This window comes from Crinia signifera, chromosome 12, assembly GCF_055691185.1.
Source record: "Crinia signifera chromosome 12, ASM5569118v1, whole genome shotgun sequence".
Classification (NCBI taxonomy): Eukaryota; Metazoa; Chordata; class Amphibia; order Anura; family Myobatrachidae; genus Crinia; species Crinia signifera.
The window spans coordinates 77665320-77690639 of NC_139228.1; the positions used below are offsets into that span (position 1 = coordinate 77665320).

Here is a 25320-nt window from a genome sequence, read left to right on the forward strand (position 1 = left end):
CTCCCCTCTGACGTAGATCAGCTCTGCACTTTTTTCAGCAGGCTGGCTGCGCTTTACTTCACAGAGGAACTGGGTCTGGCGGCTGCGTTTAAGATGCAAGGAGAAGACTTGTGGCTGTCACTGCACCCAGAGGAGGAGGGAGTCTGGAGAGCAGCCTGCACAGCAGTGTGCACTGGCAGTCGGGACTAAATGGTATGTGACCCCACAAAGTAATCACTCCCACAGCAGGGCTGACTCAGGTGGGAAGGGGACATGGCTGACAGGGAATGGAGGACATGGCTGACACAGGGGGAGGGGAACATTGGCCATGGCTGGCACAGGAGAATGGGGTCAGGACTGGCACAGGGGAATAGGGTCAGGGCTGACACAGGGAGAAGGGGACATGGCTGACAGGGTTAGGGGGACATGGCTGACACAGGTGGAAGGGTACATGGCTGACACAGGGGGACATGGCTGACAGGGTTAGGGGGACATGGCTGACACAGGTGGAAGGGTACATGGCTGACACAGGGGGAGGGGGACATGACTGACACAGGGGAATGGGGACATGGCTGACACAGGGGTTCATGATGTGAGGCATAATGTGTAATGGGCATCACGGTCTAAGGCGTAATGTTTAATGGGCATCACAGTCTGTAAGGGGCAACATGTAAGGGGCATCACAGTGTGGGGCGTAATGTGTAATGGGCATCACGGTCTGAGGCACAACGTGGGCATTACAGTGTTTGGTATAACAAGTAATGGGCATTACGGTATTGCTTAAGCCATGGCATAATGTGTAATGGACATTACGGTGTGTGGCATTATGTGAAATGGGCATTATGGATGGTCGGCATTATGTTTAATGGTCATTACTGTGTTTGGCATTATGTGTAATGAGCATTACAGTTTGTGGCATTATGTGTAATGGACATTACAGTGTAGATTTTTGCAGTGCGCCTACCACGCTCACCGTCCCTGTTTCCAGTATATGTGTGTGTGGGGGGGGGATGGTTCATTCTGAAGTGTATACTGTATACATAAAGTCACCTTTTATTTAGTTTGCATTGATGCCCAATAAGCATTGATGGACACGCCCAGTAGACTGTGATGGACACGCCCAGTAGACGGTGATGGACATGCCCCTCCAATGGTGCACCCTCTAATAAAATGGCCTGCGCACGCCTATGAAAATCAACTACACGCCGACGTGGATAGTGGGGGTATGAAAAGGTCGGAGGATACGTACTGCCGCCCCTCGCGGGCTCGCAGCGCTCGCCACGCTTTGGGTTGGCGTTGATAGTGGGGGGCCGTTAACAATGTGGGGGCATTTTACATATTTATTACCCATCAGGGTGGGTATACAATTAAAAATCGGGTCTGGGGGGCATTTAACATGGGACTCAATGGAAAATCGCGCTGCATCGCATGCCATTGTAATGGCATGCGATGTGACCCGATTTTAAAATTGTATACTCAGCCCGGGAAAAGGCTGAAATCGGGTCCATCGCATAGCATCGCATACCTTAATAAGTGGTATGCGATGCAATGGGCGCCGTGATAACACACAAGTACCCATTCCTTCAAACTTTTAAAAAAATAGTTATGTCATGCTAACAAATTACCTTCTAGTTCAGCCACGAATACATCCACTGGGGCCTCACTGTCCATGTTGCTCACCCCCCGGATCTCCTCTATAGCCACGCAGGCCTCGGCCAACTGCTTAAGGGAGGTGAGCTTCAGTCTGGATGGCATGGGGCCAGCCCCAGTGGTCTGGCTGTTTGTCCAACGTGCGGTCAGTTTCTTCTTGAGGTTGCTTTTGAAATCATGCCTCCTGCAACCAAAGATTAAACAATTATTACATCTAACACCGGAAGTTTGTAATATGATGCATTGTTATATGCTACTGGTTTTATATGATGCTTCATTCAACATAACTTTAATTTTCTAAAAACTAAAACTTGCCAGGATTAACAAGGCCATTGAGCATATCGTTATACATTCACAGTCGCCATCTAATATTTTTGAATATGTGAAGTGGCAATAATGTATTGCATTCTCTTATATATTTGGCTACATCTGTCACTCAATGTGTGAGTGTGTCTATAACGCTGAGTGGAGCCTCTGACTCCACCCACACACACTCACATTGGCACTTATTCTGGTCGGTGCGTACTTTCCCGAATTCTTACGGAGCGGTCCGCACGCCACGCTGTGCGGACATCGTCCATAGAAACGCCCACCGAGCCTCCGCATTCGGACGGACTCACTCTTTTAGAACAGGGCGTGTTTACGGACGACATCCAAACCATGCGTGTGCGGTGGACACACACAGATTCTGCACGGTCTTACAGCGTATGCACGGTCTTACCGCTTCAGAACGGACGGGAACCTGCCCGTACGCACCGATGCGGTGTATTTACGCACAAATCACCACCACTCTTATCTGAATCCCCAAATCGATCACATGACACACTTAGGCAATTAGCCAACCTCATTGAAAAGGGATTGTTTATCCTGGTCATCTATTATTCATTTATTATTTATCTAATTGATAATTAAACACTTAAAAACCACTTTACATTAACCCTAACATTCTCTTTCAATCACTGCTATGCAATAAAAACATCTATCTACTGTATATACCTTTTGCAGCTTACATAACTAAACATCACTATTTTTACTTATTTTCTTATATTTATACTTAAACTGTAAAATAATAAAGTAACACACCGACCACTTCATACTTTAACTGAAAAATTTATTTACATAAAATAATAACAAAAAAATTAAATTATTCAAGCAGGAGGTCGCACAGGTCCTGGACGTGTGCCGCCATTCTCATGAGGTCCTGCCGCAGCCTCAGGAGGGCCCCTCTTTCACCCTGGGCTTCTTCCGGGTCATCTGTGGGCATGTTAATGGGGGTTCAACATTAATTATGCTACTCAGGTACACCTTGTACAGTCAATCCTAAGTACCTACAGCATGAGAAATCATACATACAAACAATTACATAGCCAATACTGTTTCTAAAGGCAGAAAATACAGGTTGAGTATCCCGTATCCAAAATGCTCGGGACCAGGAGAATTTTGGATAACGGATTATTCCGTATTTCGGAATATTTTAATATTTCAATGATGTATTTTGAAGTATCTTGCATTTATGCTGTATAAACACATAATATACACACAAATATATTTTATTACCACATAAAATACACACAAACATATTTTAATTGTTCAAAAAACAAGGTTTCAAAACGTGAAGCAAAATGTGTGTACTATCTCAGCACTGAATTTGAATGCCAAGCAATCATTGTCTTGCACATATATAGTGCCAGTTACATATCATGTCCCCAGTGATGCTGTTACATATGTCCCCAGTGAGTTTTTAGCAAAAAAAGTTTTTTTTTTCACTTTCTGGAATGTCCGTATTTCGGAATAATTCGGATAACGGATATTCGGATACGGGATACTCGACCTGTATATGATGCTGCCACACACACACACACACACACACACACACACACACACACACACACACACACTGGCTTACACAACAGAATATGTGACTCATAAACTTCACAATGTATCTATCAAAATCACAACAACAACACTTGAGCCTCACTCACACTTCTCCTGGCAAAACACTCACCAATCTACTAGAAAGCTACACCCACTACAACATGCCACATTTAGCCATACATATATACCTGCATGTCACTGCTTAATAGCTAAACTGCATGATAGATAGAGAGAGAGATAGAGAGAGATAAAGAGAGAGATAGAGAGAGAGAGAGAGAGAGAGAGAGAGAGAGATAGAGAGAGAGATAGAGAGAGAGAGAATAGATACCACATTAAAAGGCTAGGCTAGTCCCTCTACCCATTACTTTATGATTCCTTTTAACATTGCCAGATAGGTGAAAGTGCAGCACTAATCCGCTTCCATACACCAAACAATTTCTAAGGCCAATCCATCCTACATAATACCTTTCAAAAATACATGGCAACAACACGGGCCCACTGGCTAGAGGGGGGCCCAGGGGAACTGGACACTTGGGACTCCATTATAAATCAGGGCTGCCCATATTCCATTGATGTTTTATTGTTGCTTCTATACAAAGACCCTCCAGAAATAAACACTCATCACCTACATGAGCCTCCAGATTGCACTTTTGCAGCATGGCCCTATAAGGCCAAAGTGTGTCTGTTGTTTTCCATTTGTTTGGACTACTCTTTACTATATTATAGCAAAATGTCATCAGCTGTGCGACATAACAAACTGTACCTAAGTCAGTAATGAGGCATTACGTCTACTTACCCCTGCCAGGCAGCTGCACCATCTCTTCTTGCTCCAGATTTGGAGGTGGTGGGAAATCCGGGAGGGGTAGGGCGAGCTCCTCCTCTTGGTAAATAGGGGGGGGGGGGAGGTAGGAAGGTAGACAGAGGAGGTTGGTGAGTGGCTAGGGGGAGGGGTGTGTGTAGGGGTGGTGGAGGTGAGGTATTCCACCTCATGGCGGCCCTTAACCTCCTCCTCCTCCATCTCCACCTGTCCCGCCTCCTCCTCCTCCACCTGGCCCTCCACTTCTACCTCCTGGGCCTCCTCTGTGGCCTCCTCCTGGGCCTCCTCTGTGGCCTCCTCCTGGGCCTCCTCTGTGGCCTCCTCCTGGCCCTCCTCTGTGGCCTCCTCCTGGCCCTTCTCCTGGCCCTCCTCACGGGCCTGTCTGGCTCTCTCCCGCGCTGTGGGTTAAACAAACAAAATGGTTGAGTGTCATTTGACATTCTAATCACTATAACAAGTACATATCATAACCACATTATATATGTGTTATATATCACACATATAGTACAGTATGTTATGTCTTTTATCCTTGCTGGCGGGTCGCCAGAACGTACGCGCTGGCGACCCGCCAGCAGCCTCGCCAGCGAGGAGACTGAGACGCACGTGCGTCTCACGCGCACGCGCGTCTCAGTCTCCGTCGCTGGCGCGACGGAAAACCTTGTCCGTCTCCGCCTCAGGGAGACGGACAGGGTTAGGAGGGGTTAGGGGGGTGCGGGCAGGCGGCGGGGACCCCGGGTTACCGCCGGCAAGCCGGCGGGGACCCGGGGGAACGGATCGAAGTGCCGTCGGAAGGGGACGCGCGCGCCTCTCGTGCGCGCGCGTCCCCTTCTCACCATCGCCATGGCGCTGGCGGGGGATGGCGGCTGGCGACGCCAGCGCCATCCCCTGCAAAGATGGACCCTGACCCATCTGTATATGGCATTTCTATGTCATCAACACCCAATTGACCTCATGTAATATTAATATTAAATAATGTGAAAATTATAACATTCACTGGGCCAGATGCACTAAGCTTCAAAAGTGATAAAATGGAGAGTGATAAACAGGCAGCCAATCAGCTCATACCTGCCATGTCACAGACTGTATTTGAAAAATGTCAGATAGGAGCTGATTGGCTGGCTGTTTATTACTCTCCATTTTATCCCTTTTGAAGCTTAGTTCATCTGGCCCACTGTCAATTATGTGTATTTTGCGTAAATACTTACAGCGTTGAAGACGCCGCCTCAATGCCTGCAGCCGCTCCGGCTGCCGCCTCCGCAGGTCGGACCATCGCCTCTCCAATTGGGCGATGGTCCTTCGCACATTAGTGCAGGCGAATATGTGGCGCCGGGCTGCAACATATGCCCGGCGCTTGTCCCGGTTTGATATGTAGGGGCCTGCCTGCCCCAGCCTCCTCTCCATCACTGCCACCAGCGCAAGGAGCTCCGCAGTGGAGAAGGGTGGTGCACGCCGGTAGGCAGCCATTTTAGCAATGGCACATGAAAATACTTCCTGTCGTGTGATTGGTTGTTAACTTTACTATTTGGTATTAACTTTATTATCCATATTGACATGGACATTGTGTATGCGCCCAACAATCGGCGAAAACATTGCACCGCCAAGCAACGCGTGCTATAGCTTGGCATCGCTTAGCTGTACTTCGCATTACTTACTGTATGCACTTATGTGTATACGTACATTTATGAGAAAAAACACATACACATACTAGCACTTCTCCTGACTATACCATTATATTGGCCACCTGCCTGCCTGCCTGCCTGGCTGCCTGGCTGCCTAGCTCCTACTGCAAATATATTTAAAAATAAACCCCCCTAAAAAAAAAAATATATATATATATATATATATATATATATATATATATATATATATATATATATATGTGAATAAATATTACATCTACAAATAAAATAATCACCCACACATCCCACACATACATGGTGAAAAAAGTATGAAATTCAATGTACTCACCAGACATGGATGATAAGGTCAGCTAAAATAATGGAAACATAAAATACATTTTCAAATCTATGTACAAGGTATAAGTGTGACCTGCAATATTGCTCTTAAACCAATACACCTCAAACATAATAGGTAGTGCTATTGCTATTGGCATTAAGAGGCCATGCTGCCTAATGATCTGTATTGTGCCAGGGTCTAAGGTAAGCTCTCCCATGACCATGGGAGAGCTTACCTTAGACCCTGGCACAATACAGATCTGGAGACAAATGAATCTAGCAGCAAACCACGATTTATAGGCCTAGCACATGTGTTGTGCATGACATCAGTGATGACTATTGCATGAATTGTGGCCTGGATTTCCAAATGGATTGGGTTACTTACATTTTTAGGACAATCTCAACAATAGCACAGTACTAATGAACATTCACAGATAGCATTTATCATTTCATAACGTTGGAGGTGGCCAATATAGCAAATCTTACAACAGTTCACCTAAATTAGACTTTAAAGGTACGCCAGGTTTTGCACAATCGAATTGCCGCTACTATGGGCGTGGCCTATGCGCCGCACAAACAGCCCGGCGTACGCTGCCGTACGTGACGCTGCCGCACGGAACGCAGGGTGTCGCTGATGTACGCCAATTACATAAATAGTATTTAAAGTTGTGCTAGAAAGGCCAAAAGTTGTTGCAAACATGGCTGGATCTCTATCTGAGGAAGAGCAGGAGTGCCAGGACCTGTTTGCCCGCATGGACTCCAGCACCTCCTATGTCCCCCTCAACACAGACCAGCCAGTGGGAGAAGAGCAGGCAGCTGGGCCATCCACATCAGGCCAATCGGCAGCTGGCCCATCTTCAGCCTCAGCAGAATCATTGGGAACACAACAGGTGGCTTCCCAACAGAGTAGCCTGGCCAGCACTTCAAGTACAGCGACAGGTGGCCGTGGGCGTGGCCGTGGGCGTGGCCGAAAGAGGCCAACAGAGGAACCAAGCAGCAGAAACATGGCATTCGAAGCGCAGGAGCTTGCCATCCTGGTACCCCGCACACGGGATTGGATTGAGTGTCCACAGGACAGGTTGACACACACAAGGAGATGGAAGATTTGGGAGGACATAACTGCGGAAATTAATTCGGTAGCTCCACAAGTTCGTGAGGCCGAGCACGTTAAGAAGAGGCAAGTTCATGTGTGTTACATTTGAGCAGTACAAGACCAGTAATGTTTACATTACATGTTAGATGGAGTTGGTCAATGGCCGGTCACGTTGCCTGGAGCCACGGACATGATTGCCATGTAATTTAATCGATAGTTATTGTAGGGTGAGTGTGAGTTTATCTTCTAAGGGTTGGTTTTCGAGTTAAATATAATGTAAGTTTGGTGTAATGAAGCACATGTTGTAATCAGATGCAGATTGCAATGGGTGCTACAGCAAACATGAGGAGTGACATGTAGTAATATGTAAACTTTGATTGCAGGTGGCATGACTTCAAAACCAACCTCAAGAAGAAATTGACCAAGCGGTGGGAACACAGCCACACCTCTGGGGCTGGCCCCATGCCAGGCCGGCTGAAGCTCACCCCCCTGGAGGAGATGGCACAGTGCTGCATTGCAGTAGAGGAGGTCCGGGGGGTGAGCACCATGGATAGCGAGTCCCCAGCGGAAGTCTTTGCTTCTTTTGTTGAAGGTAATTATTTGCCATGGCATAAGTAGTTGCTCCTAATTTGCTTGGAATGTGTTGTAATTGAAATTTTCTCTTTCACCAGCATCCCCACCGCTTGGTGAAGAATCTCTTGAGGAGGTGGCGGAGTCTGTGCCACCTGCCACCAGTGCCAGGCACGTGCAGCAGCAGCAGCCACTGGCCGAGCCCGAATACGACAGGTGGGTGCAGGTGCTTGGGAAGATTCACCAGCAGGGAGACTTAGCATCAGAGCGGATGCGTAGGACCGAGGAGGTCATGCAGGGTTTGGTCAGCACCCAGCAGACAATAGCTGGGAGCCTGCAGGCTATGGCTGAGGCCCAGCAGTCAATAGCTGCAAGCCTGCAGGTGCTGGCAGATCAAGCCCTGCGTCAAAATGACCTCCTCCTCCACCATAATGAGCTTATGGTGGAGCTAGTTTCCAGCAATAGGGTCCTATTGTCATCCGTTTCTGGTGCATTACCACCAGCAGCACTCCCTGCTGGCAGAGGGGGAACACCATCCCCCCCCTCACCAGCATCTGCTCCACCTGGGCCACCATCCGAACGTGGCCGTGGCTGAAGAGCTGCTGCACATGGCAAGGAGCCTACCAGGGCCAAACGTGCCCGCAAATGAACTTGTGTCCGCATTAATTTCCCCCCTATGTCTTCCCAAATCTTTCATTGAGCTGTGTGTGTCAGCTACCTGTGTCCAATCCCGTGCAGAGGGTACCCACATTTGCCCTTGTTTCAAATGTCTTGTTTGGTTCCCCTGTTGCCCTCTTTCGGCTACCATTACTGTCTGCTGTACTTGAAGTGTTGGTGCTATACTTTTGTTGTGAAGCTGTGAGGGGACAGGCAGTGAGGGGCTTTGCTGGGGAGGGGACGGAGGAGGCTTACCTCCGTCTCCCTCCGGCTGGCTCCCCGTTGCGGCGTCGGCGGCGAGATTGCGGCCTGGAGGAACTTGAGTCCGGGAGGATTCAAGTTCCTCCAATCAACCGCCGGTATTTTGAATGGCGCGCCTCGCGCGAGCCAATAAGCGCTCGCGACGAGGCGGCCAATCAGCGCGGGACGCGGCGGACCAATCCGGGCTCGCCGCGTCATAGCTCCGCCTCCTCCCAGCGTCTTATATTAGACGCGGGGGAGCGGCGGAGCGGAGTTCGTCGGCAGAGAGGGAGCGTGGAAGAGCTCCTGAAGCAGAGACAGAGCAGCGGAGGCGGCGGCGGCGGCAGAGACGGCGGCAGAAGACCCAGGGACAGCCAGCACCGCAGCAGGGGCTACCGAAGAGCCCGAAGCCTGAAGCTGAGGACCGGAGAGTGCTGCAGCAGTGGGGAGACAAAAGAGCTAACGAAGTCCCCTGCTGCAGCCTCTTCCACCGGATCGGGTAAGTGGCCCTGGTCGGCCACCACCTACCAATAGCCTGCCCTAGACCACCACTGTCAGGCCTCCTGCCTGTGCCCCACTGTCAGGCCTCCTGCCTGTGCCCCACTGTCAGGCCTCCTGCCTGTGCCCCACGGTCAGGCCTCCTGCCTGTGCCCCACGGTCAGGCCCCCTGCCTGTGCCCCACTGTCAGGCCTCCTGCCTGTGCCCCACTGTCAGGCCTCCTGCCTGTGTCCCACTGTCAGGCCTCCGGCCTGTGCCTCACTGTCAGGCCTCCTGCCTGTGCCTCAGTCAGGCCTCCAGCCTGTGCCTCGTCATCAGGCCTCCGGCCTGTGCCCTAACTCCAGGCCTTCTGCCTGTACGAAATCACCAGGCCTGTGCCTAATCACCAGGCCTCCGGACTGTGTTACATCCACAGATCTCCGGCGTGTGTCGTCAGCAGGTTTACTGGCTGTGTCTTATAGGCCTGCGGCATCCATCTTAGGTCTGTCGGCCATTTTGTATGTTAGTTACTGTATAGGAAGGGAAGGGTGATCCAGCCCTCCCACACCACAGGCCCTGAGCTGGGATAGACGGCTGTCTACCCAGGCTTCGGTGACTGTTCTAGGGGTGTACTGCATTAGGCCGGGAGTACTTTATATCACAGAGGTTAGCACCTTTCACACACACCTGTTATAGTATAATCTGATCACGTTATTGTTTCTGTTGTTGGATTGTCCTTATGTCTGCCTTGACTGTTAGTTAGAGGATATTGTTTGTTGTTTACTAGTGTAAGTTCAGCCTAGATACTCGTGTTACGTTAGGGACAGGTTAGTCCTAGTTAGATTAGTGAAGGATTGTAGAGAGGCTGTTTTCGTTCTTGTTCCCCAGGTGCTGGGACCCTCAAGCAAGGTGACAAGGAGTTACGTAGGTGAGTTTTATCCGTGTGTGTGTTCGTCCCTGAGCGCCGGTCTGTGGCTCTCCCGTGAGAGAGTCACACCTATCACCTACGTGCGAAAGTGCGAATAGGTGAAGTTAGGGTGGCTGAGGCCTTTGGCCGATGATGACCTTCGCCTAACCGGCGAAGCTTGTAGCCACCCGCGGGTGTCCATAAGTGACCCCGTCTTACTATACAGCCCGGCTGTGGTTACAAGTATCCTTTTCCCCTCTAGTGATATTTCGGTCCTCGTTGGATACCTGAGGCGGACTCTTCGCAGAACCTTTGAGGGTTGAGGAGCTCACCTAACCGTAAGTGAATTACTATTTATTCACATTTAAATGTGAATAAATAGTAATTCACTTACGGTTAGGTGAGCTCCTCAACCCTCAAAGGTTCTGCGAAGAGTCCGCCTCAGGTATCCAACGAGGACCGAAATATCACTAGAGGGGAAAAGGATACTTGTAACCACAGCCGGGCTGTATAGTAAGACGGGGTCACTTATGGACACCCGCGGGTGGCTACAAGCTTCGCCGGTTAGGCGAAGGTCATCATCGGCCAAAGGCCTCAGCCACCCTAACTTCACCTATTCGCACTTTCGCACGTAGGTGATAGGTGTGACTCTCTCACGGGAGAGCCACAGACCGGCGCTCAGGGACGAACACACACACGGATAAAACTCACCTACGTAACTCCTTGTCACCTTGCTTGAGGGTCCCAGCACCTGGGGAACAAGAACGAAAACAGCCTCTCTACAATCCTTCACTAATCTAACTAGGACTAACCTGTCCCTAACGTAACACGAGTATCTAGGCTGAACTTACACTAGTAAACAACAAACAATATCCTCTAACTAACAGTCAAGGCAGACATAAGGACAATCCAACAACAGAAACAATAACGTGATCAGATTATACTATAACAGGTGTGTGTGAAAGGTGCTAACCTCTGTGATATAAAGTACTCCCGGCCTAATGCAGTACACCCCTAGAACAGTCACCGAAGCCTGGGTAGACAGCCGTCTATCCCAGCTCAGGGCCTGTGGTGTGGGAGGGCTGGATCACCCTTCCCTTCCTATACAGTAACTAACATACAAAATGGCCGACAGACCTAAGATGGATGCCGCAGGCCTATAAGACACAGCCAGTAAACCTGCTGACGACACACGCCGGAGATCTGTGGATGTAACACAGTCCGGAGGCCTGGTGATTAGGCACAGGCCTGGTGATTTCGTACAGGCAGAAGGCCTGGAGTTAGGGCACAGGCCGGAGGCCTGATGACGAGGCACAGGCTGGAGGCCTGACTGAGGCACAGGCAGGAGGCCTGACAGTGAGGCACAGGCCGGAGGCCTGACAGTGGGACACAGGCAGGAGGCCTGACAGTGGGGCACAGGCAGGAGGCCTGACAGTGGGGCACAGGCAGGGGGCCTGACCGTGGGGCACAGGCAGGAGGCCTGACCGTGGGGCACAGGCAGGAGGCCTGACAGTGGGGCACAGGCAGGAGGCCTGACAGTGGGGCACAGGCAGGAGGCCTGACAGTGGTGGTCTAGGGCAGGCTATTGGTAGGTGGTGGCCGACCAGGGCCACTTACCCGATCCGGTGGAAGAGGCTGCAGCAGGGGACTTCGTTAGCTCTTTTGTCTCCCCACTGCTGCAGCACTCTCCGGTCCTCAGCTTCAGGCTTCGGGCTCTTCGGTAGCCCCTGCTGCGGTGCTGGCTGTCCCTGGGTCTTCTGCCGCCGTCTCTGCCGCCGCCGCCGCCTCCGCTGCTCTGTCTCTGCTTCAGGAGCTCTTCCACGCTCCCTCTCTGCCGACGAACTCCGCTCCGCCGCTCCCCCGCGTCTAATATAAGACGCTGGGAGGAGGCGGAGCTATGACGCGGCGAGCCCGGATTGGTCCGCCGCGTCCCGCGCTGATTGGCCGCCTCGTCGCGAGCGCTTATTGGCTCGCGCGAGGCGCGCCATTCAAAATACCGGCGGTTGATTGGAGGAACTTGAATCCTCCCGGACTCAAGTTCCTCCAGGCCGCAATCTCGCCGCCGACGCCGCAACGGGGAGCCAGCCGGAGGGAGACGGAGGTAAGCCTCCTCCGTCCCCTCCCCAGCAAAGCCCCTCACTGCCTGTCCCCTCACATTTTTGCCTGTCCCCTCACAAAGCCACCTGATGTTTTCCTAATGATTCTGCTGTGGTTCTGTATGTGACAAATTCATTTATTTATTATATATTATTTTTATACATTCCTGGCATGGTACCTTTCAATTTGTTACGGTTTCTATTTTATTTTTGAAGTTCTTGTAATAAATGTATATTTTTATCCCGAAATGTGTGGTTTAATTGATACATGTAGAAGTGACATGTCTATTTCTATTAGTGATAGTAAGTTCTGTCCATTGGTTGCAGTGTAAAAGTGTGTGAAAACTGCAGCATATACAGATGGGTCAGGTCCCATCTTTGCAGGGGATGGCGCTGGCGTCGCCAGCCGCCATCCCCCGCCAGCGCCATGGCGATGGTGAGAAGGGGACGCACGCGCACGAGAGGGCGCGCGCGTCCCCTTCCGACGGCGCTTCCATCAGTTCCCCGGGTCCCCGCCGGCTTGCCGGCGGTAACCCGGGGTCCCCGCCGCCTGCCCGCACCCCCCACTAACCCCCCCTAACCCTGTCCGTCTCCCTGAGGCGGAGACAGACAGGGTTTCCGTCGCGCTAGCGACGGAGACTGAGACGCGCGTGCGCGTGAGACGCACGTGCGTCTCAGACTCCTCGCTGGCGAGGCTGCTGGCGGGTCGCCAGCGCGTACGTTCTGGCGACCCGCCAGCAAGGATGTAGACAGTAACATACTGTATGTGTGTGTTTAGTAATGGTCCATTTAAGCTGCAATGGTTCCAATTGAAGCACTGACAAGCGTGTAATTAATGAGTAATGAGTAAAGGAGTGGATTGTATTGTGTTCATCTGACATTGGTTGAGGTGCGGCCGTCCTGATTAGGCGTAGAGATTGCCTAGCGCATGAACGAGTGGTGTCCGCAAAGCAATACTTGCTTATGAACACCGCATATTTCCTGCCTTTTGGTTCGCGTGCATTCGGTGTGCTGTCCGAATGCACGCCTACCAGAATGAGTGCACTCCCTCGTGTCCGCCCATGTTTACGCCCAGTTTAACCCACTTTGAAACTACGCCCCTGTGTATTTCCGAATGACGCCCATAATACGCCCATATTTCCCGAGTGATTGCAGTGCACATTTCTGTACGGTATTAGTGAGAACAAGTACGGAGACCGTGCGTGGCACATGCGCATAGCGTTCCCCATGCATGCGCAGACGGCTAAAAAACGCCATCCGTAAGAATTCGGGAAAGTACGCACAGACCAGAATAAGGCCCCATGTGCACTGCAGGGGGGCAGATGTAAACTGTGCATAGAAAATTAGATTGATTTACATGCCTAACAGGGGAAATAGTGGCAGGCGCCTATTCAATGTTCTCTTACCTGACAGCATTGAAGAGGCAGATCAACAGAATGGGGCCCGACTTTAAAAGTTTTGCCGAGAACAGCCGTGAACTGTCAAGGCTCAAGGCTGGATCTCAACAATCCACGGCCATTTATGCGGACAGGCCCCCTTTCCACCGATTGACAGGCGGTACAATGAATCCCACCTGGCGATTTGCGGTCGATAAAAATGAAAACAGGATGGACCGACAGTCGTGACCTGGGATTAAATACCCCTCTTTGTTTCCTCCCTCCACAGGCACATACCATGAAATCTGTACTCAGTGCTCCCCTGTTGCAATAGCTTACAAGAGGTTCTTTACAGATTTACTACTTATTGAGAGCTGGCTCCTCTAATTCTGACGGTGGAATTTATAATCTGTAAGTTTCTTATAGCTTGGAAGCCCCAGGACGCAGGATTGATATATAGATGAGGGAGCCAGGAGTGCAGCCCACAGTGCCAGACACCCTCTGCCTCCCCATGCTGCCAGGCAAAGACACTGCTACTCCACAGCCACCAGGTGAGCGGCAGGTCTGCCTGCACCCCCCCGACACCCGCGGCCCCCCCGCGATTCACGGGCCCCCTGCGCCCCCCCCCGCGTGATTCACGGCACCCCCCTGAGACCCCCCCCTCCCGCGGTTCGTGGGTTCCCCGCGACCCCCACTCCCGCGATTTGCGGAACCCCTCCCGCTATTCGCGGACCCCCCCTCCTGCGATTCACGGCACCCCCCGTGCCCCCCTCCCGCGATTCGTGGACGACTCCCGCGATAAGCGGCACCCCCGTGCCCCCCCTCCCGCGATTTGCGGACCCCCGCCCCCTCCCGCTATTCGCGGGCCACCCTACCGTGATTCACGGCACCCCCCCATGCCCCCCTCCTGTGATTCACGCCCCCCCCCCGCGATTTGTAGCCCCCCCGCACCCCCTCCCAAGATTTGCGCACCCCTGCCCGCCCCCGCTAATCGCGGGCCCCCCCTCAAACGATTCAGGGACCCCCCATGCCCCCCTCCCGTTATACACACCCTCCTCCCGCAATTCACAACCCCCCTCCCGCGATTCACGCCACCCCCCCAGCACCCCTCCCGCGATTTGCAGACTCCCGCCCCCTCCTGTGATTCGCGGACACCTGCGCCCCCCATCCCGCGGTTCTAACACACTCCCCTGCGCCCCCCATCCCTTGATTCACGGCACCCCCCGCGTCCCTCCCGCGATTTATGACACCCCCTCGCCCCTCCCGCGATTCACGACACCCTTGCGCCCCCTCCCGTGATTCACAGACCCCCGCAACCCCCCCTCCCACAATTCACTGACCCACACAAACCCCCTCCCGCAATTTGCGGACCCTCCCTTCCCGCGATTCATGCCCCCCCCGGCAAGCCCCCTCCCGCGATTTGCGGACCCGCAGGCCCCTGACCCCCCCTCCCGCAATTTGCAGACCCCCCTGACCCCCTTACGGCAATTCCAACCCCCAGCGGAACCCCGTGACCCAGGTCCCACATTTCACGTACCCCCGTGAGAATGGGGGATCCTGTACCGCCACAAGCAGGTGCCGCCCCTAGGTGGGAAATCCGACCCTGGCTGCTGCGCTGCAGGTTCCCCCACTGCCAGAAGTGTCCCCACGGTCCTCTGCACCAGCGCCACAACTTTTATCAATGTCTTGCCCACATACCACTATTATACAGCCTCCTGCTCTCATGCACCCCTTTACTCCCTCCTAGTGGGAGGAGACGCTCACCCACTGCCGTGAGCTGCATACTGTCCCCCACCCTCCTCCAGTTCTAGGGATGCCCATCAACCATCAATGATTTCAAATCATCGATGGTTAAAGGACAATGTTGAATACTTTTGCAATTGATGTGGGAGGACCAGATGGTTTCCCTACATCAATGGCAAAGGAGAACCGATCAAGTTTCAAAATTTTTTATGGTGCTGGGACACGGAGCATAGCTCCGCCCCCCCACACCTGACAGTCTCGCCACCGAGTTCTGATTGTACCACTGCCTATTCAGTCAGATATAATGGATGACCATCGATAGCTACAACAATCGATGGTTATCCAAGTAATATTTTACTACTATCAATGGCAGGGTGCAAAATCGCCATCAATGCCAACCATCGATGGCATCTGCACCAATGCCCATCCCTACTCTGCAACAGACAAAAACCTTTACTACCCCTCATGCCCACACACCTCTAGCACTGCCCTGCCTCCTGTTCTCCTGCCCCGTAACTTCCGCCAGTGGGGACCCGCTCACCCTGTGTTGCCCACATTCCCCTATCATGCTTCACCACCTAGCCTCCTGCTGTCATGCACCCTAACTCCCACCCAGTAGGAGGAGACACTGGCTCAGGGCCACCGTCCTGTACTCCTGTGCTGCCACGCTGGACCCTCACCCACTGACAGAAGCTGCACAGTGTGCCCCACCCTCCTCTTTAGTCCCCCCTATGCCCATACACCCCTATCACTACCCAGCTTCCTGCTCTCCTGAACCGTAACTTCCACCACTGGGGAGTCGCTGACACTGTGTTGCCCACATACCCCTATCATGCCCCATAGCCCAGCCTCCTGCTCTCATGCACCCTAACTCCCACCCCGTAGGAAGAGACACTGTCTCAGGGCCACCATCCTGTACTCCTGTGCTGCCACGCTGGACCCTCACCCACTGGCAGAAGCTGCACAGTGTCCCCCACCATCCTCTTTAGTCCCCCTTATGCCCACACACCCGTATCACTACCCAGCTTCCTGCTCTCCTGAACCGTAACTTGCACCAGTGGGGAGCCGCTGACTCAAAAACACCCTACTATACTATTGCACGCACACACACACCTAAACAACACGCACCCCACACACACACACACACACACACACACACATACACACACACACACACAAATGTCACTGTACCCTCCACACTATCAATGTACATCTTACTCTGTAACCGCTTTTTAATCAAACAAAACAATACTCACCCCCTTCCAAATCATATGCTCTCTATTTAACACATTTCACCTATAACTCAAGTTGCAATAAAGGGCATCTTTCATACAGTTCTAACCATATTTCTCACAATACAAAACTTCACAAATTAAGGGGGCGCAGCCCCTTACGACGGTGTGCAGAGCGCCTGTAGGGCGCGATGAATCACCTAGTACTCATATATTGTGGTTCATACTGTAGTACACTGAAAGAGGTTACACACAATAACTAAGGTCAATAGAAATTTGAGACACATGTCAGAATATGGTAATTTATACATATCACCGTATTTGTTTATAATTACTCGTTTAATTAGGGCCAGTAGGGATGGTGTAATGGTTAGCATTACTGGCTCAGCGCAGTGAGGCCATGGCTTCAATACCCTGAATGGCCCTAACTGGGCTGAGTTTGTATATTATATTAATAAAGATTACATAAAACCACTAATAGGTAAACAATGTACGCAGCAAAAAATCTCAGTCTCAGATCAATGTGTGTGCTAGCACATGTACATGTGTATTTGTAATAAGTATGCCTAAGTGTGTGGTACACACTCAAACTTTCCTTTTCTTTACACAATCTTATTCCCGTAGTTGTGGTGCAACCGCATTAATCTCCGCAGTTATGTCGTACCAAATCTTCTCCTTCATTGTGGGTGTCAACCTCTTGTGTGTCAACTCTATCCAATCCCGTGCGCAGGGTACCAATATTTGTAGCTCCTCCTCTTGAAATGCTTTTTGTTTAATGTTATTTCCCCTGTTGTCCTCCTCCGGCCACGCTTACCAGTTGCTGATCTCGAAGTGCTGTCCTGGCTACTCTCTTGGGCAGCCACCTGCTGTGTTCCCAATGATGGTGCTGAAGATGGGCCTGCAGATGATGGGCCTGCAGATGATGGTCCTGCAGTTGATGGGCCTGCAGAACCCATTTGCTGCCCATTTCTCAGGGACACATTGGGCCTCCTATGCACATTTGATGTAATGGACTCCAGCTGAGCCAGGATGAGGTCATGCTCAGAAGTACCATTGTCAGACTCTGATCCAGACATGTTTGCAGCAAACTCTCCTTATGGTAGCACACCTATGTATACCCATGTTCCTAATTAGCATACATCCCCCCCACGCAGCGTTCTGTACTGCAACGTATCGTGCGGCAGTGTACCGTACGGCAGCATATAGCACTCGGCGTTGGCGGCGCAAATGCCACGCCCCTCCAAAACTACATACAAAACCAGGCGTCAATTCCGTGTGGCATTTTCAAACATATTCTCTGAATGTAATCATTGCACACCTGCACATTTATCCTTTAATAAATACAATATGTGATTGGGGAATTGTAATGTGCAACACTTGTATTATAGGTCCAACAAATGTACCTAACCCAGGGGTTCCCAAACTTTTTTAAATCACGGCACCCTAGCGTATCCGAATTTTTCTGCGGCACCCCTAGGCCCAAAAACAATGAATTAGATTGGGTTTATATGCGATTCTTAGGGTCAGTTATGTGCTAATGGGCAGGATTTAATTCTGATTGTACACATTTTATGATTGGCAGCCTCCAGCACTGGTTTTGCCCATAAATAATTAACCATAAATAAATTAAATTGGTCCTGGACCACCAACCTGGGGAGCCCCTGCAAGTGTCCCGAGGCACCCCAGGGAGCCACGGCACACAGTTTGGGAACCACTGACCTAACCCATTCCAGATTCTAAGCCATTCCACAACACATCACATAGTAATCACTAATTTCATCCAAATCACATGTGATAGGCCTATAAAAACTGCCTTTATGCTATGTACTTGTGAATCTAGATCTGCAGTGTGTCCAGGTGCAAGGTAAGCTTCTATATGTTTAATTTCTACATTTGTCCAAAGTTTATTTTTAGAATCATATTTTTGACTAAGAGTTTTAAGTAATGGGAAGGCCAGCTATGCTAAGCCAAGTGATGGCATGTGTTGGTCGCCGATGCAATGTTTTCGCCGATCTTTGTTGCGCATACACACTGTTCATATAAATATGATCAATAAAGTTAATACCAAATAACACTCTTACCAACCAATCACAGGACATGATTGTTTTTAATGCGCCATAGCTAATATGGCTTACTACCAGAGAGCAGCACCATTCTCGACTGCTGAGCTGATGGCCCTAGTCTCCGTTATGGAGCGGAGGCTGGGCCGTGCGGGGCCGTTTGTCTCTAACTGGGACAAGCGCCGGGCGTACGTTGCTGCCCGGCGCAGCATCTTTGCCCGCACACATGTGCTGCGGAGCGTCGCACAACTAGAAAGGCGTTGGTCGGATCTGCGGAGGTGCCAGCCAGAGCTCCTCCAGCATTTGAGGCGCCGGATTGAGAGATTTTAGTTTTTCCGCTATACACACATAATTGCTAGTGTATGCATTAGTTTGCACATGAATAACTAATATAAGTTAGTGAGGTTAAGTGGGTTTCAATGAGGTTAAGTGGGTGTCAATGAGGTTAAGTGGGTATCACTTGTATCTAATTTACACAGCACGGGAAAGAGCAAGACTCCTACTCCACTACCCACTCCCACTCCACTACCCACTCCCACTCCCCTACCCAAACCCACTCCCCTACCCATACCCACTCCCCTACCCAAACCCACTCCCAAACCTATACCCACTCGCCTACCCAAACCCACTCCCAAACCCATACCCACTCCCCTACCCAAACCCATACCCACGACCAATCCCCTACCCACTCCCAAACCTCCTCATTCAGTCTCCCTTCACCACCCACCTACCCTGCTGAGACAGAACCAACATTCCCACCACCCGACTACCCTCCACCCACCAACCAGGTGGAAGAAATGGGAGCAGAGGTTGGTGAAAGTGGTACGTATACATAATGCCACATTAATTATTTATGTACAGTTTCTTATGTAGCGCAGCAGATTCCGTTGTGCTTTACAATAGTAGACAGTGATCAAACAAACTGGGTAACAACAGACAGACTTGGGGGTTAGAGGGTCCTGCTACAAGCTTACAATGTATAGCCTCATGTACTTGATTATTGGTATGTGTTATGTTTTTTTTATTACACTATGGAGTATGGCATAAATGGTGTATGGGGGACATTGTACAAGCCTTGAAAGAATTGGAATCGGATAGTTCTATTGTAATACGCCCCGCGGATAAAGGCGGGGCGATTGTAATCATGAACATAGCAGATTACAAACAAGAGATCCAGAACCAACTCTCTGATGTGGAAGTGTATGCTAAATTGGCACGAGATCCAACTGTTTTGTACCAACAGGAACTGTTTACATCTTGCAGAAAGCATTTCGTGATCATCTCATTCCCAAGAAAGTGTATGAGACTCTTCGGGTACAACATCCTACGGTTCCGGCTTTATACACCCTGCCTAAGCTTCATAAGAATCCACTTAAACCACTAGGGAGACTGATTATTTTGGCTTGTAACTCTCTTTTACAACCAGTTTCACAGCTACTGGACGGCATCTTACAGCCATTCCGGCCACTGGAAAAGACATTCTTGAAGGACACTACAACATTCTTGTTAAAACTTAAAGAAATGGTTGTTGTCCCGCCTGGGGCCCTCCTGTGCTGTCTGGATGAGTGCAGTCTGTATACGTCCATTCCGCATGAGGGGGGTCTCAGAGCTATGCAATGTTTTTTGTCCAAGTACTTGGACCCTGAAGTTTTTGACCATTCCCTTTTTCTTACATTACTGGAGCTCACTTTGACCCGTAATTATTTCCTTTTCGATGGGGAGTTTTTCTTACAGCGTAGGGGGTGTGCTATGGGGTCTTCTGTGGCACCCTCCTGCGCATGTTTGCGCAAGAGGGGGACCTCTTCTTTCAGGACCCTAGGATCGGGGAGCATGTCGTCATGTACACCAGGTACATTGACGACATGTTCTTGATCTGGTCTGGGGGGAAGGAGCGATTTCTCTACATCATGCGGCAGATTAATGCCTCCAGTTAGTTTATCAAATTTACTTATACATGTAGTCCCATTCAGGCTAATTTTTTGGATGTGGCTGTCTCTGTAAAGAATGGTAAAATTGTCACAGGTATCTATGTCAAAGAGACAGCCCGCAATACATTACTCACAGTGGCGTAACTATAGCACCGCAGCCCCCGCGGTCGCAGGGGGGCACTGTGCATATGGGGGCGCCGGGGGGCTGCGGTGCTATAGTAATCCCCCTGCCCCCCATCCCCCGCATGCTTACCTGTCCGCGCGTCCCGGCTCCCCTCCTGGCTTCAATCAATGCTATGGAGACGGACCACGATAAAATGGCCGCCCCATAAAGCAGACTGTTCTCTGAAACTGTCTGCGGTATGGGGGCGGCCATTTTATCGTGGTCCGTCTGCATAGAATTTATTGAAGCCAGGGGGGGAGCCGGGACACGCGGACAGGTAAGCATGCGGCAATGGGGGAGGGGGCACGGGGGCAGGCACGGGGAGGGGGGGCGCCCCCCATTAACGGCGGGGGGGGGGCACCCCAAACAAAGCTACGCCGCTGGTTACTCAGAGCATCTAGTCACCACCCTCCTCCCCAGACATTACCTGTAAAATTCCTCCCATGGTACCCAACGTGTATATCAAACCTGCTGGTTGTAAATTTATGATAGCATGTAAAACCTTTAAGCACCCACACTAGGATAAAACTTATGCCATTCGTCATGTTCGAACATGAACTCTTCATTTGTGGTCTATGTCATAGTATGTCCTTGTGGTCTGTTCTATAGGGCAGACCACGAGGAAGTTCAGGGAACGTATGGCATCCCATAGATCGGCCATTACCCTCACATTTAAAGGGAAAGATATAGACCAGCCGGTCTCCAGACATTTTAAATCTGCTAAAAAGAAATTTCAAAGGTATCACTTAGCTTGCGCTGATTCAAGCATACATCAATCCAGAGGTATATGTGTCTCCGGAATGAAAAATGGAGAAGAAGATATATAGTGAAGTATTTAATCACAACATCTAAAAACATCTATTAAAAACATCGATACAAATAAAAAAATTCATCACATCAAATATGACAGTGGTTAGGATGGCTTTCTAGTGAAATTACCAGAGGGGGTGTGAACCGGTATACAAACACAGTTCAAGTAGAGCATATGATCTGCAGAATCTCCCGGGTGATAGCTGCTTCTCCCTGCTCCTGGTGTAAAGTGCCCGTGCTCTGTGCAAAATCAGCTGGATCTGCCTTCCGTCCACTGCCTCATCAACCAACGCGTTTCAACCCGTTACAGGGGTCTTTTTCAAGGTCCTGATGCTGTATACATGATGTGACAGGCTTCTGGCTTTAAATAGTGTCCACATTCGCGCGCCGCGCTGCCGCACACAGCTGAATCCTATACACAGCCAGACTACATTGTCCATGATTCCTTGTGGTGCAGCAGCCGGGCGTCATGTCATTTCCGGTTTGTAGTTCTCTGTGATGCTCTGGGGACTACCTCTCCCAGTGTCCATTGCTTGCTGTGACATCACTTCCGGAATAGCGTCTTTGCTGTTTACAGAAAACGAATCTGTAAACAGCAAAGACGCTATTCCGGAAGTGATGTCACAGCAAGCAATGGACACTGGGAGAGGTAGTCCCCAGAGCATCACAGAGAACTACAAACCGGAAATGACATGACGCCCGGCTGCTGCACCACAAGGAATCATGGACAATGTAGTCTGGCTGTGTATAGGATTCAGCTGTGTGCGGCAGCGCGGCGCGCGAATGTGGACACTATTTAAAGCCAGAAGCCTGTCACATCATGTATACAGCATCAGGACCTTGAAAAAGACCCCTGTAACGGGTTGAAACGCGTTGGTTGATGAGGCAGTGGACGGAAGGCAGATCCAGCTGATTTTGCACAGAGCACGGGCACTTTACACCAGGAGCAGGGAGAAGCAGCTATCACCCGGGAGATTCTGCAGATCATATGCTCTACTTGAACTGTGTTTGTATACCGGTTCACACCCCCTCTGGTAATTTCACTAGAAAGCCATCCTAACCACTGTCATATTTGATGTGATGAATTTTTTTATTTGTATCGATGTTTTTAATAGATGTTTTTAGATGTTGTGATTAAATACTTCACTATATATCTTCTTCTCCATTTTTCATTCCGGAGACACATATACCTCTGGATTGATGTATGCTTGAATCAGCGCAAGCTAAGTGATACCTTTGAAATTTCTTTTTTGCATGTACACTGTTTGGTGGAGGTTTGGGAGAACTCCACACTCATAGGAGTCACTGGCATTGCAGCTTACTGCGCACTTAGTCTAGTACACTTAAATTCTTTTATTTTAAATCTGCTGGCCACACTTTGGAATCCCTGCGATATAGATCGTGTCCCGTTAAGTTTGAGAGGGGGTGATAGGGCTAGAACCCTGTTAATTAGCGAGTCCCAGTGGATTCTAAGATTAAATACAATTAACCCTATGGGACTCAATGAAAAGATTAATTGGAACAGCTTGGTCTAATAACTGCCTGAGCTTGTCCGGTTTTTCACAATATTTTCGCCTGTTTCAGCTTTATGTGTATATATATTCTGCAGAGTTGTATGTCATTTTTTCCTGTATGTATATGTAGTGTATTGTTATTTGCACTTTATTAGTATGCTTGTTCTCCTATACACCACAGATGCCTGTCAGTGATCCGGCTCCTGCATATTGAGAATAGAGCCTGCTCTGCGGTGATGCGGAAGTACAGGTGGAATGCATCTGGAATGCACAGGGAGTGCGCACAGATGTCCTGTCCCCGCAGTAACCAGAAGTTCGGGGATCTGACTTCCGGTGAAAGAGGTCCGGCGTGTGGAGGATCGTGGAGATACAGGTATTTATTGGGGGTGGTGGGGGAGCGGCAGGTGTTACCCTGTTGTTTCCAGTTGTGGATTGTACCTTGAGAAAGGGGCGCTGACCCCGAAAATGCATGTATTCGGTGATATCCACTTATAACTAAAGACATCTTTTAAAATGGTATTGGAGTGCCTTTTCATTGGAGGACCGTTTAGATTTATCTAAAGTAGTTTTTGAGACCCCTGAGTGCCGGCATAAAGTGGGATATATATATATATATATAATCACATGAAAAGCCTGTGTTTGTCCCTCTGCACCTTACTCTGTAGGACTGTAGGAGACCTCACAGTCCCAGTGCTGCCTCTGATTAAAAACCCTCCCATGACAAGGCAGCTGCTGCTGCTGTCCTCAATGGGCCTGAGAAGCAAGTAATGAGCTCTACCAATTAGAGCTCAGCACAAGCCTCTCAGTCTCTGACCTCTTTTGCAAAGTGTCATGGGATTTAGTCAACTCCCAGCAATGCACTGCACACTTGCGCAGTCAGTGTGCCTTGGCTCCCGATGCTCAGCACCATTAATCATTGTTACATTGGCAGATAGGTGAAGCTGCAGCACTACCTCACTCCCATGCACAAAACTTTTAGCAAAAAAAATGATATATATATATATATATATATATATATATATATATATATATATATATATATATATATATATATATACATACATACATACATACATATATCTATACAGGGGAGGTGTGCCGGCCCTGTATATATCAGCTCCAATGGGGAACAGCTTGGGGCCCCGTGCCTTCGGTAATGACCCGGACTGGGTCCAATAATAGCTCTGGTGTGACCGTGGCACTGGGGACTTTGTGAACAAAACTGAACAGGGAGCCGGTTCTCTGTTAACGTTTCAGCCCTTTATTATAGCTGTTGTGAGAAAAGCCTATAATCCCCATATATATATATAGATATATAGGAGAGAGAGAGAGAGAGAGAGAGAGAGAGAGAGAGAGAGAGAGAGAGACCCAGCGCAATTCAGTCCAACACAGTCTTTATACCAGGTCCATAAACCAATTCCCAATGTGTGCAGCTCCAAACAGTAGGATCCAACCACAAATCCAGGGTATGTGTTTATAGAGAGAAATAGATAAAGCGCACAGTCAGAAACAATATATAAAATATAGTAGTTTTACTGATATTTTACTAATAAAAACTGACATACATGGGATTAAAACAAGGGAAAAAAATCGTAACAATACGGCGATTGTCACTGGCACAGCGGGGTTAACCAGATCTCAGAAGCTCGCAGCAGCCCAGCGGGTTCATCAGGGGGTGTGACGAAGACCTCTGTCGAAACGCGTTGGACGTGGCTACTATCCTATGCAGACGGCTGACGTCCTCTGGTCCTGTGATAATGTATCTGGCTCTGTCCTGACTGCGGCGGGTGGATGAACCCCGCTGGGCTGATCACCCTGCAAGCTTCTGAGATCTGGTTGACCCCGCTGTGCCGGTGACAAGCGCCATATTGTGGCGATTTTTTTCCCTTGTTTTAATCCCATGTATGTCAGTTTTTATCAGTAAAACTACTATATTTTATATATTGTTTCTGACTGTGCGCTTTATCTCTCTCTCTCTCTCTATATATATTTAGGGGGTCCCTAGCTAGAGTGAGGCCCAGGGGCACTGACCCCTTTGCCCCTGCTTTAATCCGGCCCTGGGGAGAGCACATTTTAACTATTTCCTCAAAGTAGCACAGTTTTTTCCTTTATTCTTTGTATGCATCAAGGCAGTGACTACCAATTCTAACTGCTCCTACTTGAGAAGCGAGACCATTC

The 25320-nt window shown here is 49.9% G+C and overlaps 1 protein-coding gene across 1 annotated transcript in view; it reads right to left on the reverse strand.

Moving 5' to 3' along the window:
- Positions 1 to 25320, reverse strand: part of LOC146049556 (astacin-like metalloendopeptidase) — a 59444-nt gene that overhangs the window by 4324 nt on the left and 29800 nt on the right. Inside the window, exons 10-12 of the mRNA XM_083166082.1 lie at positions 11838 to 12086; positions 10932 to 10971; positions 1660 to 1813 (exon numbers count right to left, since the gene is read on the reverse strand). Coding sequence (XP_083022208.1) covers positions 1660 to 1813; positions 10932 to 10971; positions 11838 to 12086 — 443 coding nt within the window. The remainder of the gene's footprint in view (positions 1 to 1659; positions 1814 to 10931; positions 10972 to 11837; positions 12087 to 25320) is intronic.